Below are 15,339 nucleotides of genomic sequence, written 5' to 3' on the forward strand. Positions count from 1 at the left end.
TGTTCTCTGAAAGTGAGGACACACTGGAGTTAGCCTCTCTGTCAAGACTGACTGATAATGACAATGATGGACACTTAGAATTCTGGGAAATTTCCTTCCACACATCAATGCTGCTGACACTCCAGAATTATCCCACTGTCTAGATTCTAACTTTTCCCCTTTGCAGTTAGTTATTCCCTTGTCATCAAATTCCTTTTGCCTATCCTGCTTTAAAGTTGAAAGAAATTCAAATTTTCTGGGAAGTAATTTTAATTAAGCTTGCTCTCTTGTTCTTAATATTTATTAAGGAGATCAGATTTCTCATTTGTTGGAACAAGAAATGTATGACTTCAGGGAGGTAATAATATGAACGTTGTGTATGCGCACAGTGTTTTGGCTAATGCATATGCAAATTTGTAAAATGAACTCAGCCACTTCCGTCTAACTTAGCGGCGCCTATTGCTTACTGCTCAGTGTTCCTCTTCGTACTTTTCCTCTCGCTGACATAACTGTGCAGGTTTCAGTTTGTAGCTTCAACAGAAGGAACTGTTTTTTTCCAGACTCTGTGCTTGCACACATGGGTGCTCACACACCCCCTAAACACACTGCTAGCTGTCTCTACAGTTATGGCACAGCTGTGAAAAAAACTTGCAGCTCGTACACTATAATACTTTATGAGGATTTTTTTTTGCTTTAATAGTTTATAAAGATTTTGCTTGTATTACTCATTATTAGCCTCTGTAATTACCCAGAGAGGTGCTTATAAGTGCTGTCGATCTGTATATGTAGAAACTGATAATTTCATTGAAATCCCCAGGTTTTTCACATCGTTCTCTTAGTCATGTTGAGAATCGATCTGAATGCGGAGAATAGGCTGTGTTGGGATGATCAGTGAATTGTTGTGATCGTTTACCAGTTGATGACTTCTTATGTGAGCAGTATGGCAAATATGTTCGATTGTGGCTTTCTAGACTATCCAGAAGTGATAGCAAGAGACCTTGCAGCTGTCCTCTATAAGGCCAGAGTGTATTGTTAAGACCCAGCAGGAAGGGATGGGGAATGATGTAATCTGACATGGCTAGTCTCAGATTTGAAGTACAAAGATGAACAGAAGACTCATCTCCTAGACTGTTGTAAAACCTTATGCTGGCCTTAAAATTATTTTTGAGTTATTAGTCCTGATTGACTGTGTCAGCAAACACTAATGTGTGCCTATGATGTATCTTGACATATTCAATGTTATTGATGGAACTCAAGTGGATATTTTAAAAATGGATCGGAAACAATGCAAAAAATTTCACTGCCCACTTTTGGTTCAAACCTCCATTTTCTTTTCCATAAACAACTCTGCCTCCAGATCCACAAGAGAGGCTGCTTCCCATCATTTCTTTCATTTGCAATCTATCTACTTTTCTACCTACAGCTTTCCCCTAGAAAGAATTTCAAGACTTGAAATTTAGGGGACAGGTGTTCTACTTTCTGCCTTTTGACACCAGGCACCTGGGCTCTGTGAACCCCTGACTTGTTGCTGATGAACAATCATAAATATGGGAATGGAGATGTTTCTTGGATTAGAGACAAGGGATGCCCTAACAGAACACTGTATCACCAACTGGGGATCCTGTCATGGCTGCTTTTATTAACCATTTTATTACCACATGGAGATACTGGTAAACGAAAGAAACACATCAATCACTGTGGGTAGTGATAGCTGGACCTGCCGAGCTGCCATCTTTTTTAGACATCCCTATTGCAGAGCAGCAGAAAAGGGCTGACTGGCAGCAGGAGGAGATTATAAATGGCAGAGCCAACAAGGAACAGGCAGAGCTGTGCTTCTAAACCTAGCAGATGTTTGGAAAGCAAGACTGTTTATGATACAGGGAGGTCTGCAAAGCCTTCAGAGGGTTCCTTGCAGCACGTTTTCAAATCTACGAGATGCAACAGAAGGGGGATAGAATTGATCCAGTGAATTTTAACACACTTCAGAATTGAAATAGATTATAAAACAATGCAGAACGTGTGAAGTATTGTTTAAGGAACTTTGGGGGCTCTGTTTTTGTGTGGGTGCACACTTTGTGTGCTTCTTTATAATGAACTCTGGTTTCAAACAAATTGAAAGCTATGGGTTTCTAAGAAGTTTCTGGGAACTAACCCAGGCCCCGGTTAGCAAGCATTTTGATTTTCAATTTTTCTCTCTTTTTTAAAAGCACATATTACCCTTGTTCCCAGGACACTGGGAAACCTTTCAATCAACAAGTAACACATTATATTGCAAAATTTTGAAAATTTATTTTTAAATTGGTAAGTAAAAGTATACATATTTTTTGGTATGTGTTTATGGTAAGTAATAGGATGCTTTCATATGTAAGTGTATTGTAGGAAAGCTAAATCAAGTTACTTCACGTATGTATTCCGTCTCATATCTTTTTTGTTGTTGAGAATAAAATCCACTCTCTTGGTGACTTTCAAGTATACAATATATTGCTATAACTCTTGTTGCCATGGAAACTGTAGCTCTCTTGAACTTATAATCGCTAACTATAATTTTCTGTCCTTTGACTACATCCGTTCAGCTCCTCTACCCTTCAGTCCCTGGTAACTTAGCACCATTTTTTCTCTCTCTGTTCTCTGTGTTTAAATTGCTTGGCCGCTTTTTTAACATGTGTAAGTAGAGGATGTGTGTGAGGAGTTGGGGAATGTGTGTGAGTTGGGGGATGTGTATGTGCTGTAGAGAAAGCAGAGCTGAGATGGTCCGTAAGGTTTGGATAGGCAAAGGGATATGGGAAAAGTATTTTGAGTAGAGCATCATCAATGAGTATATTTGAGAAATACTAAAGAAACTGATCTAGGTCTGACAGTGTAGACATTACAAGTAAGAAACAGTGTGTTTATATTAGAGGGAGGGGTGCTTGTAAGTGTGGGAATGGATTTGCGATCTGATGGTGTAAGCATTTAGCCTTCCTGATCTGAATGAAGAGGGATGGCATTGGTTTGAATATAAGACTGAAAATCAGGGTGAATTAAGTCAGGATCTAGCTTGACAGCCATACAGCCCACCATGGGTTCTGATCATTTGATGTACAGCTTACAAATTAGAGAGGGTAAACTAGCCTGGGCTAAGAGAGGAAAGAAAATCACTTTTGATGATTACAATCTATACCATAGATAAATGAAACACCATGCACTTCAGGAGGAATTTATGCCTTCTCATCTTTGCAGATACCGGCTAATCTTCCTCATCACGCTGGCTGGGTTCTCCAGGAGTATACTGTTAACTATTCTCAGAATGAAGGCTTAACTCAAATGTCAGCTTATTTTTTTAAAATATGCACTTAGGGGAATGGAATACCTATTGTCATCCTGTGTTTTCTAAGCTTACGTGCAGCTAAATGTGCTTACCTGTACAGAATGGTGAGTTTGGACAAATGTACATACGTGCATCTCACTTCAAGAAGTGAACACTTCCACCCTCCAGATAGATTTTTCTCTTCTCTTTTCTGTCACCCCGTGATTCCCTTCAGAAATCATTGTCCCGGAGAGTTAGCATAGCCATTACCCTAAGCAGTTATCACAACCATTACGAAAGGGAAACCATTATATAGCTCCCTATCACCACTGTGGTTTGTCTCTATTTAGATTTCACATGTTTGGCTTCTTCCTGCCCCCATAGTATTATTTTAGGTCAACCCACGTTGTGACGTGTATCAGATGTTTGTTCTATTTTAGAGTAAAGTGGTGTTCCTGGTACTGATTTGACACCACTTAAAATCCATTCTCTTCATTTGCGTTGTTTCCAGTGTTTGACTATAACAAGTGAATCTGATGTGAAATTTTTATGGCCCTCTTTTGTTCAAGTATGTTTTCATTTCACTTCAGGAAACAAGTAGGGTGGACCTCCAGGGTCACAGATGAATATTTAACTTGACAAGAAACTGTGCTCCAAAGTGGCCACGACATCCTGTGTTTTCTTAACCTTCTATATTTACATCTAGGTCCAGCGGTCCCAGGTTCTTACCAGTGCATTTAGTATTGGGTTGTAGCTACCCTGGTGGGTGAGTGGTGGGGTGTCACTATGCTCTAGCATGTACTTTTCTTGTGTCTTGTGAGTGGGAATGTGTTCTATTGGCTGTGTCACACCCTGAGATGTCTGTTCAAATCATTTCCCCAGTTTTCTAAGTTGGGTTGTTTGCTCTTCTGTTGGAATTCCACATAAATTCTGGATTGGACTTCAGGTATCTGTTTTATGAATCTTTTCCCCCAGGCTGGTGGTTTCCATTTTATTTTCCTAACAGTGTCCTTAGATGAGGAGTTGAGTTGCACCTCAATCATCATGCCCGATTTAACAACGCTTTCTTCTATGGTGATTGCTATGCATTTTATATGGTAAACTTTTGTCTTCCTCAAGACTGCTGAATTCCCATCTGGGTTTTCTTCTGAAAGATGTATAATTTCCACTTTTGTTATGGGATCTATGACTTCTGGCTCCTTAGCTTTATGTGACTTTCTGTTTAAGGTCCACCACCTTATCAACTGTCTCTCCTGGGAGTCTTCTCAGAGTGGAGACTTAAGAAAGCACCTCTGTTTTCTAAAGGATTTATCTTTTTTCACTATTGCCCTCAAAAGACATTTCTCATATAGCTTTCTGTGCTTGATTTAGTATCTTTCCTACTAGATCATTTTGATTGCTGGTTATTTATGTTCTTAATAAGTAAATTTGATACGAAGAGCAAGAGTATGTTCTTTTAACCTTTACTACATTTCAATATCTGATTTACAGCCCCACCTTTATAGAGCAACTATTATTATTCACTAAATGCTGAATTGCATTGTTATTTTTAGGAGAACCACTTCTGAATCAGGATTCCAAGCCTTCTACTCGTAATTTAATTTTTATTTTTAGATTCTACACAAAGATGAACCCAAAAGGAGATGATTTTATAGTAGATTTTAAAGTAGAATATTCCTTTTACTTTTTTATTTTTTTAAGGTATTTATTTAAAATAGTTTTAATTTGTGTTAGTATTATTTGACTTTCATTTCATTTTCTTGTCATGAGACTATTAACATTGCTAAAGTTGCAGCCTGAAAGTGTTACTTTTTCGAATACACTCTTTTTGAACTAATTTTATGCCCAAAGCAAACTTTTTTCATGTAAAGTAGAGCAGCAAGGTCTTTTATATAGAATACATACATTTTCTAGGTGCTATGGCACATTCAGAGGTGATAGATTTGAATGATCTCATTTTCAGAGACTCTTTAATACTATTGTAGATTAGATTTTTCAAAAAGGAATTGCTCCACCAAATCATATTTTCATTAGTAGAATATTTTAGAGGGATGTATTCAGTTTGCCTCTGCTACAACATCAATATTCTGAATTTGTAGAAAAGTGACTCTTGCCCATCTTAATAAATTTGCACGTTTAATCATTGCTACTCACTACTAGGTATCTTCTTCTTTCATAAGACCCTTAAATGCTAAGAGGTGCCGTGTTAGCCTCCGCACTTTTCTGTGAATACCCAGGCCCGATCCAGGTGCGCACTTTCCTGAACCGAGTCCACGAGAATGGACGATTGTCCTAAGGGTTTAAACACACAGACACAAGAGACCCGCTCATTCACCAAAGAGCAAATGACAACTTTATTAAACTCAAGTCGGGTATATATACTAGGGGGCAAAAGGGGGCCAAAGGGCAAGGCCCCCTCCCATCAGGAGCAGTGGAATAGGATGACAGGTGCCCAGCGCCTCAGGCCAGAAGCAGCTGGGGGAGCCAGGCATGTCAGGTGTATAGGGCCCGCAGCTGGAACCTTGTTTACAGGTGGAATTACCATAACAAAAGAGAGTCAAGTTCTTTCTAAACTATAACCTCAAGCCCGTGCTAGTGCAGAATCTCCAGGGAGCCAGAGGTCAAATGGCCCTGCGAATCACCAGGAAGAAAAGGGAAGACCTGGTACCTACAGTGCTGTGCATTGTTTTTTGGGATTTTGGTTTGTTATATAAAACTTGTAGCCATTGCAAACTGTCCTTGGTCCTCATGCTTAGTTGATTATGGCGCAAGTTGTATCGTTTGTCTCAGAGCACACCGTCCTTGCATTTGTCCACCTTATAAAACTGCCCTTTTAATCACTTGAAAGACAGAAGTTGTTCAATAAAGTGAAGTAAATCTCTCTCTTTTCTTCAGAATCAAGTTTCTTACTGGGAAATGCCCAAATTGTGGACTGGCCTGTAGTTTACAGTAATGACGGTTTTTGCAAACTCTCTGGCTATCATCGAGCTGACGTCATGCAGAAAAGCAGCACTTGCAGGTATGTACACTGAATAACTTTGGAATTGTTTCCAAATAGGAAGAAAATTCTGAGAGCGGCTGAGAGGATTGTGTTTACTTATCCCCAAGACTGGATGAAAATTATGTTAGAAAGTTCAAAAAAGACTCAATTGTGAACAGCAAATATGTATTTTAAAAGCTATTTCTGATAATTTTTGCAAAGGCAGAATTTTGCCTGTGTGTGAAGTAATTCACTTGTTAAAATTTGTTTGGTCATCTATAACCAACCAGGAGATAATCTGGGTACTGGGTGACCACGGAGTAGTCAGTATCAGGGAATCACTGATGACAGCGACCCCTCTGGAGTAACTTAAATTGTCCCTAACAAAACAGAAAATATAACCCAGCTAAGTGGAGCATGGTTCACAAGGATGCCAAAGCTTGAGAGTAGAGCTCTTACACTGAGCCAATCAAAAGGCTTTATAGGTTTGGTGTAGTTGCCATTGCTGTTTGGTTTGTTTTATGTAAAACACAATCTGATTCTTGTATTATTTATGATAAAAATACGTCATATCTACAAGTTTAAGAATTGTGATAAAAGGGAATCAGAAAATGAGCAAACAAGTAAACCAACCTATCTATAAGGAACTAATTTAGAATCTAACTTGACCACTATATTTTGGTAAGGACAGATGGGACCTCTTCCCGTCCCCAATTGGTTTAGTTTTTTTTTTTTTTAAATTTCTAGCTTAACTAAGGGTTGGAGTTAAATTATTTTGGAACTGAAAAGGATCTGGAGTTCTCTTTTAGTTCAAGATCTGAGAAACAAATGTGGTACTGTGTTAAGGGATGTGTCCATAGCTGTTTTTTTATCCCTACCCATTTATGCTAAGATCCAGTGTGTGTATGTGTGTGTGTGTGTGTGTGTGTGTATGAGTGATCTATATGTATGTGAATGGTCTGCATCATAATGAAGTCTAAACCTCACACTACTCAAATTAGACACAGAAACACTTAAATAACTTCTTCAAAACAGATTCTAACACTTCTTAAATTTATTGAACCTGAGATAGCCAAATTGAGATAGCCAATTCAGGGCCAGTAGTTCCATGTTAAAGCAGAAGTTCAGATGATTTTGATGTTTATCAAGGCTTGAGAAACAGTCTGTTCACACTTCCTTCTTTTCCTCTTCCTCTCCACCACCAGATCCCCTTTCCCTCTCTATTGAGGTTATTTCTGCATTTTGTCTACACTCCAAGGAATGAAACAGAAGAATACATGGGAATAATGAAAACTGTGGCCTGTGGATGGGCCACACCTTTGGTAGTACTGATCAATGTCTTCCTGACATTGGAAAGAAATTTGATCTTTATGCTAGAAAAACCATAAAACACTAAAGGTGTGGTCAGTGTTGGAGGTGACACATAGTGTGTTGAGTATCATTGTTTCCAGAAGAGTTTAAGTTAGGAAAAGGGAAATCTTTCTGGTCTACCTTACCCTGTGGGTTAGGCACTATAGAGAGCCTAAGGGAATGAAAGTAGTCCCTATCTCTCTATACAGTTGGAATTTCATTTTTGTGCCAGATACCATTTTCCACCTAACCAGATATATGATTCCCTGAGTAAGATGTTCTTGTTCTTTCTTGGACTCCAGACAGATCACTGTGGGCATCTTTGCTTGCAACATCATATTGGTCTTAAATCACCTCACCATATTTGTGTGTGTATATGTATGTATTGTAAAGTGTATGTGTGTGTATGCAGGTGTGTGTGTAACACAAGTATGTATAGGTGTGAATGGCTATGTTCATGCATGTGGAGACCAGGGGAGAACCTCCTGCATCTTTCTCTATTGCTCTTCTCTTCTCTTCTCTTCTCTTCTCTTCTCTTCTCTTCTCTTCTCTTCTCTTCTCTTCTCTTCTCTTCTCTTCTCTTCTCTTCTCTTCTCTCTTTCTTTCTTTCTTTCTTTCTTTCTTTCTTTCTTTATGTGTTTGTTTGTTTGTTATTTGTATGTGAGACAGGGTCTTTCATTGAACTAACTGAACTAGCAACTTAGTCTTTCAGTTAGGCTACCTGGCCAGTGAGTGTCTGGGATCCGCTTGTCTCTGTATTCTACACCTGGGGTTACAGAAGTGGGCAACCATGCCCAGCATTTACATGGGAACTGGGGGTTTGAACTGAGGTTTTCAGTGCTCTTATCTGTTAAATCATCTCACGAGCTTGCAAAGGGGGTTATTCCTATTGCTGTAGTTGTCTTTGAGAAGTGTGACTATTGCTCTCTTGATCGTCTGTCTTTCCCTTCTGTCCCCTCTCTTCAGTTTTTCAAGACTGGGCTTCTCTGTGTAGTCCTGGCTATCCTAGAATTCCCTCTGTAGACCAGGCAGGCCTCAGATTCAGAGATACACCTACCTCTGTCTCCTGAGTGCTCGAATAAAGTGTGTGCCACCATTGCCTGATGCTATGGATATCACTTAAAGTTCACCTTCCTTTTTGTGTCCCATGTGTTTGTCCTATCTTATCTTATGATGTGCTGTTTTATTTGGTAAATGTAGGTTTTTTCCCTACGAGCAGATGCATTAAAAAATGCTTGTGCATCATATTAACAATTTTTTTTAATTCTAAAAGAGTTCTTTTTTCTTTCATGTCACCAGTATGAGAAGTACCTTGAAAACAGAGATTCAATCATGCTTACCTTATAAAGTTTTACAGTGTTTTACAGTATCTATACATCTGTATGACTGTCTGCCTGCCTATCTGTCTGTCTGTCTGTCTGTTGTGTGTATGTGGCATGTGTCATGGTGGAAGCTGTCCCTCTCCTTCCACCATGCCACCTCCAGGAACTGAGCTCAGGTAGTCAGGCTTAGCAGCACTTGACCTTACCCACTGAATCTTCTCACCAGCCCATGCTTACTTTAGAGTGCACTATTTACAGACCTAAGAGTGCTTTGTTATCTGTCTTTGTTAAATTATATTGTTTTCTTTCACTGTAAACTGTAACCTACGTCTCCCACACTTCCGCAAAGCATGATTTACTTATGGCATTTCACCTCAAGTGTTAAAGCATTCCAGGAAATTTTGGTTTATCTGGAATTTTCCACTGTGAAACAAAGTGAGCATGTCTTCCCTCAAGTCTCCACCACCTCTCAGAGACATGCTTTCAAAAAGGGCCATGTTCTGAATAAACAGTCTTTACTCACTTGTACGGAATATGGAGTGTGCTTTGCTCATCTGAAGATTGCAGCCATTTAAGGCCTGCACTGATGAATGAATAGACATTATGCCCCAGCCCTATGAACAGACAAGATACCCATCCCTAACAGCTATTCTTGGAAGCGTGACTTGTGAAAATGCATTTTCATTTTTAACTTTCTCATCCTTCTTTAAAAAATTAATTTTACCCATTTTATGTTGATTGTACCATTATTCAGAAGAGCTAAGACCTAGAAATAATAAAGATAACTAGTTGTAAGAAATTTGTTTAAGAGTATTAAGGTGAAGCCCTAGCTTCCTAAACCAGAAAGTTGAAAACACAACAGTGGAAAAAGCAGATGCAGATTCCAGGACAGAAAACAAGACAGACAGACAGACGGACAAGCAAACAGATTTGGTCTGTCCTGTGAGTCCAAATGTTTCTGTAATATCCAGCGTTCTCTCTCTATTTCTTGAGAAATCTTATCAAATCCTTTGGACATAAAATGCAGGGAGACAGAAGAAGGGAAGACTAGAATTACACAAAGATTTAGAAACACAAGCTTAGGGTTAAAGTGCGCTGTGTTATAATCGGTGATTCTGGAATCCCTGAATTCCACTGGAATGTGATCAATTACCTCACCCAATAAAGGAGTTATTTATTTGAAAATAAATCAAATAATTTAACTGATTACTTTGACCTGTACAATTCTTTTGATTAATCTTCAAAGTTAGTATACAAAGCAGTGGGTTTCATCATGGTATTTCTGCAAATACATGTTACTGTCCTTTGTTCTTCTCCATCTTCCTGTCCCACTGTCCGCTCTCACCTCCCCACCTCCTCCTCGGTGGGTTTTCTCCTCCCATCAGATGGCCCTCCCTCACCCCTTCGTGTCACATGCATTCTGTATGCTCTTTTCTGTCACCTCCCTATTAAATGTCCTAAAAGAAATAATAATAAAATAGCATCACTGAGTCAGGAAAGGAAGATGACTCAGTTTCCTTCCAAAGATGCAATTAATCAGATGAATGGGCTTTGAGGCTATCAGCAGAAACAATACAGTATAGAAGATCTAAACATAATGGAAATTTTACTGATTTTAATGGCGAATTTTATTGAGATATATGAAAATAAGAAACCAGTGACTAACAAATCAATGAGCTATGATATCATGCATCAGAGAAAAATTACTACATTATATATAATTTTATATATAATATATTCCATATATTATATAATGTATTATATATGATATATAAAATATTTGACTTGTATATACTTATTTATGATTTGTATTGTTTAATTATTTGAATTGAAGTCAATAAGATTAGGGTGACAATGAGGTAAATAGTGGCATGTCATAATTTGAAAATATTCAAGTGTGAATTGCTTTATAGGAAAATAAAAATTATCAAATTGTGCTTTTACATATCAAGAGACTGAAATATATTCCTTCTGTCTTTTTATCTTTTTCCGTATTTTGCCCAATCTCTCTCCCACTGTGTACAATCAAATTAAACACAATTCTCAGCTCGTTACAGCCCTGCCGTTGTGCTATCTTTATTGTTGCAAAGATTTCATTTCACATTCACTCAGTCGCAGCTTCTTCCTGAGGTGTGTCTTACTAGTGCGCTCTCCAAATGGAGCTGCTTTCTCTAAGTTCATTTTTAAGACCTTCATGATTGTGCTACAAAACATTATTCATGATTTGAAAGTTTTCATCCACCCTCATGTTTTTGAGACTTCCTTAAACATTTATATCACAGGCCACGTCACTGTAATTCACTGTAGTTGATTGCTTGGCTGTCACATCCTTCCTCTTATTAATCCATGACATTCAAATTCCCATACTTTACACATCAAACAAGTTGGAGATGATCAACCTTATACACATCACAGCCTTGTCTGAGAAACTGTCTCTGAGCCAGAGAGCATATGCATAAAGACAGTAGTATGCAAATTCTATAAAGAATGCCTCACATGGATGTCCAGAGAGCTCTTCTAGTCTCCCGGTCCCCAACCATGACTGAGGCTTCTGGTTTTCTACTTCCTTGCTGTGTTGTAATAGTAGCTCGAGTTTTATAGTTAAATCACACACACACACACACACACACACACACACACATACACACACACACACACACACACACACACGGCACTGTCTGACTTTTGTTTTTGCTAAAGGAAAATAAAAAGGTATTCTATAACATATTAAGACTCTCAGGACTTTCTACTCTATTTTGTTTTATAATCTAGTAATTGAATTTCCAAGTCTTAGATTATTTGCTGTGTGTTAGAGAACATAAAAAGTATTGGTTGTTCAAAGGACTGTAGGCTTAAGGGAGGGAGTTCTGGCATTTGAAGCTTGTCAAGGGTTAGGTGGGAACCGCTACAGTCTTCTCATTTTCATTAATCTGAAACTTTAAAGAAATCTGCTCTGCTTTTGTTTTTGGAATAGTGAAGTGGAGGAGTGGTTATGCAGGCTAGGTAGGGGGACTTGAGGAGCAGACAGATGCTTTCAAAATTAATCCCCCCTCCCCACTGGAAAGCCATTCCCAATCCCTTACCCAAGTCATCAAGTTAGACAGCAAAGCAGAGCTGTTAAGAGTTACATGATGAAATGTCACAAGCAGTCTTATCAACACAAAATTACCTCGGCAGCCCACAAGAGAGCATCAAACATGATCATGGTGTCAGTTGGTTCCGTTTGGCTGAGGACTGCATCTCACAGAGCCACTGAGGAAAGCTGTAGGAAGGAAGAGATGCCTCAGTGAACTCAGACCGCCCAGGTTAGGGGTACCCAGAACTATTCTGATTTCCTTTAATATGACGTGGACCTACTTTTGTGACTCCATCTAAATCCTTTTAAGACCGTGTACGTTTGAGTTGCAAAACCTTTTTGTTAGGATCAACTATATAAAATAATGTCTTTGAATTATTTTTAAACTACTTCTTTTGGATCCCAAAGATGATGGTTTTGTTTGATTTTTCATTTTTCCTCCCTAGCTCCTCTCTCTCAGGGGTCTTTTTCTTCTTTGACTACATATCTCCATTTATACTCCCATCCCTCACCTAGATAATGACTCTACTGTTGCTGCCATTCCCCAACTGAACCCCATACTTAGCAAAAGCATAAGTCTCTGTGTTTAGTTCTTGGTTAATCATTTGCACGTATGTAGATGACAGCCTGCATATTATATTGCCCTTTCTGAATGGTGACTGTATTCCTGTGCTTCCATCTAGGAACATTGCTGGCCAATGGAAAAGTGAGATGGGTTGATGGTGGCCCATAATTAAGGTTATTTATTTATTTAGTTTTAGAACTAAAAGATTCTTTTCTCTGTTGGAAGTCTATCAACCTTATAGCTGTCTTGGCTGTTAAATATAATGAGGACTGCTTATGAGATCTCAATGAGAGAATACAGAATGCAGAAATAAAGAAATCATGATATGAGCCAAAGTCATGTTTCTCAAAGATGTTCCTGGACAGATGTAAATGGAGGATCAGCAGAAGCTGAGTCCACCCCAATAGAGAGCCTGAGTTAGTCCTGAAGAGAATATCCCCCTCACTCTAAAGTTCCAATTTTATCACCACATCTGTTTTACAGCAAGAACATGGACGTTATACAGGATCAGACTCATGTAGGAGGTTTGCTGCAACCTCATGGATCACAGGAGAGGAAGCCACAAGAAAAGGCACAGTGTGTCTCCCTAGAAGCTACAGTCACCCATCTTTTATTATGCATTTGTATCCTTGAGTGTGCGAGAGCAAGGAAGTAGAGCTGACCTGTGCACATATTTTTATACCACCACCCAAGAAGTAGTCCTGTAGTGTTCCAGCCGTCACATGACCTGCTACAATCTGTAATTTCATGCACATTATCTTTTTAATCTTTACCCTTGAGCTATATTATCACTGTCATCATTTTGATGATGAATAAGCTAAGACCACAGAGAGAGGAGGGGTATGATGACTTGCTCATTAAGTATAGCTTGCAGTTGGCTCTCTACATGCAGGGGTCCTCGGGTATATCATGGGTTCTCAGTTCCACAGGAGAGATGGGTCACTGCTGTGAAACTAATTCCATTTTCCCACCGACAGAACGAAATGGAAGTCAGTTGTAATTCCTAAAGGGCAGCTTAGCAATCTGTATGAGTAGAAGCTATATAGCATAATTGCTACTTCTAAAATGTGAGTCCCGTCAAATTCCATTAACCATTCAGTAACTGCACTGAGTTTGGGTCATCTTAAGTCAGGACTTTAGAAATTGCTGTAAAACATCATTTGCAAGTAAAATATGCAAGAAAACAAACATGCCTTATCCACTTAACAACATAGCATTGTCCAGTCATCAGTATTATTTGGGCAACCTTGAGCAGAAATAGTATATATGAATATCTAAAGCTTTATGTATTATTTATAATATTTTATCTTAAAATTTTATGTAGTTTATATTTATATTATAATAAATTCTAAAATGTATTTTATGATACATAAATGTTATATATGTAAGTATATATTTAAATAATAGTATCCATTGTAGTTAGAATGAATATCTCATTGTGGTTATATTTGCATTTCTGATAGCAAGTGGTGTTGAACATTTTTTCTTTATACGGCTGTGGATGTATTTCTATGTTTGAAAAATGTATAATTCAGGGAATTTATTCATTTCCAACTGGATTCAATTTTTGGTTGAGCATTTTAAGTTTTTTATGCATTCTGAATGCAATCCTTTGTCAGACAAACGTAATCCTTTGTAGCTGTCCTCACTTCTTGTCTGGGAGGAGGCTTCACCTTACTTTTGTCGCCTTGCCTTACAGAGTCTCAGCCTGGCTGTTGCCTGCCTCACGGTCTTCAAGTGTTTCTTCTCTGTCTTCTAGTTGTATCGTAGTTTTGAGTTTCAAACTTAGTCATTTAGTCCTGTAGATTTTCTGTTGATTTAGGCATAGGATGAAGGAAGGGATGGATGAAGTTTCATTCTTCTGCATATGGGTATTCGGTTTTCCCAGGATTGTTTATTATATAAGCTCTCTAATGTATTTGTATATGTGTGTATTTTTGTGTGCATGTGCAAATGAGTAAGTTTGTATACATGTGTGTGAGTGAGGGAGTGTGTGCATGTGCGTGTGTGAGTATATGCGAGTGTGCATATATGAGTGTGTGAACATGTGCATGTATATGACTGAGCATGTGCATGAGTATGTGTATGTGCATGTATGTGTGTGTGAATGTGTATGATGAGTGTGTATGAGTGTGTGCATGTGCATGATTGAATGTGTGTGCACATATGTGTGTGTATTCATGCATATCCAAGAGTGAGCGTGTGAGTGCGTGTGTGTTTTACCTCCATCGGGTGTGGATATATTGTATATATGTAGATTTAGTTCTGGAGTCTCTATTTTCTGTTCCCCTGGTCTGCATGTCAGAATTTATGTAGTACTTGTATCATTGTGGCTTCTGTTGTCCTGTAGAGTGTATTACAATCTCTTATTGTAATTGGCTCCAGCTTCTTCTATTCTTTTATTCTCAAGAATGCTTTTAAACCTTGCAGTATTCTGTGCTTTCTTATGAATTTGAGAATTTTTTTCTTTTTGCAAAGAATGTCTGGTATTGTGATAAAAGCCACAATAAGGTTCTATATTTTGTTGAGTAGCATGGACATCCTAGCAATGTTAATTGTTCTAATCCTTATACATGTAAGATATTGTTATTTGTGTGTGTGTGTGTGTGTTTATCTTCCTTCAATTCTTTATCAGCCTTTTGCAATTTTCATTTGTGGAGGTCATTTTCTTTCTGAGATTAATTCACTCCCAGGTATTTGATTTTCAATAGCTATTACAAATGGGCTTACTTTGTGATTCCTTTCTCAGCAAGTTCATTATGGTACATAAAAATGCTACTG

The 15,339-nt window shown here is 38.3% G+C and overlaps 1 protein-coding gene across 1 annotated transcript in view; it reads left to right on the top strand.

Moving 5' to 3' along the window:
* Kcnh5 (potassium voltage-gated channel subfamily H member 5) overlaps positions 1-15,339 on the top strand; it is a 305,295-nt gene that overhangs the window by 15,617 nt on the left and 274,339 nt on the right. Inside the window, exon 2 of the mRNA XM_048415940.3 lies at positions 6,161-6,284. Within this exon, the coding sequence (XP_048271897.1) occupies positions 6,161-6,284 (124 nt within the window). The remainder of the gene's footprint in view (positions 1-6,160; positions 6,285-15,339) is intronic.

Source organism: Myodes glareolus, chromosome 11 (assembly GCF_982192425.1).
Source record: "Myodes glareolus chromosome 11, mMyoGla1.1, whole genome shotgun sequence".
In the NCBI taxonomy this organism is placed as follows: domain Eukaryota; kingdom Metazoa; phylum Chordata; class Mammalia; order Rodentia; family Cricetidae; genus Myodes; species Myodes glareolus.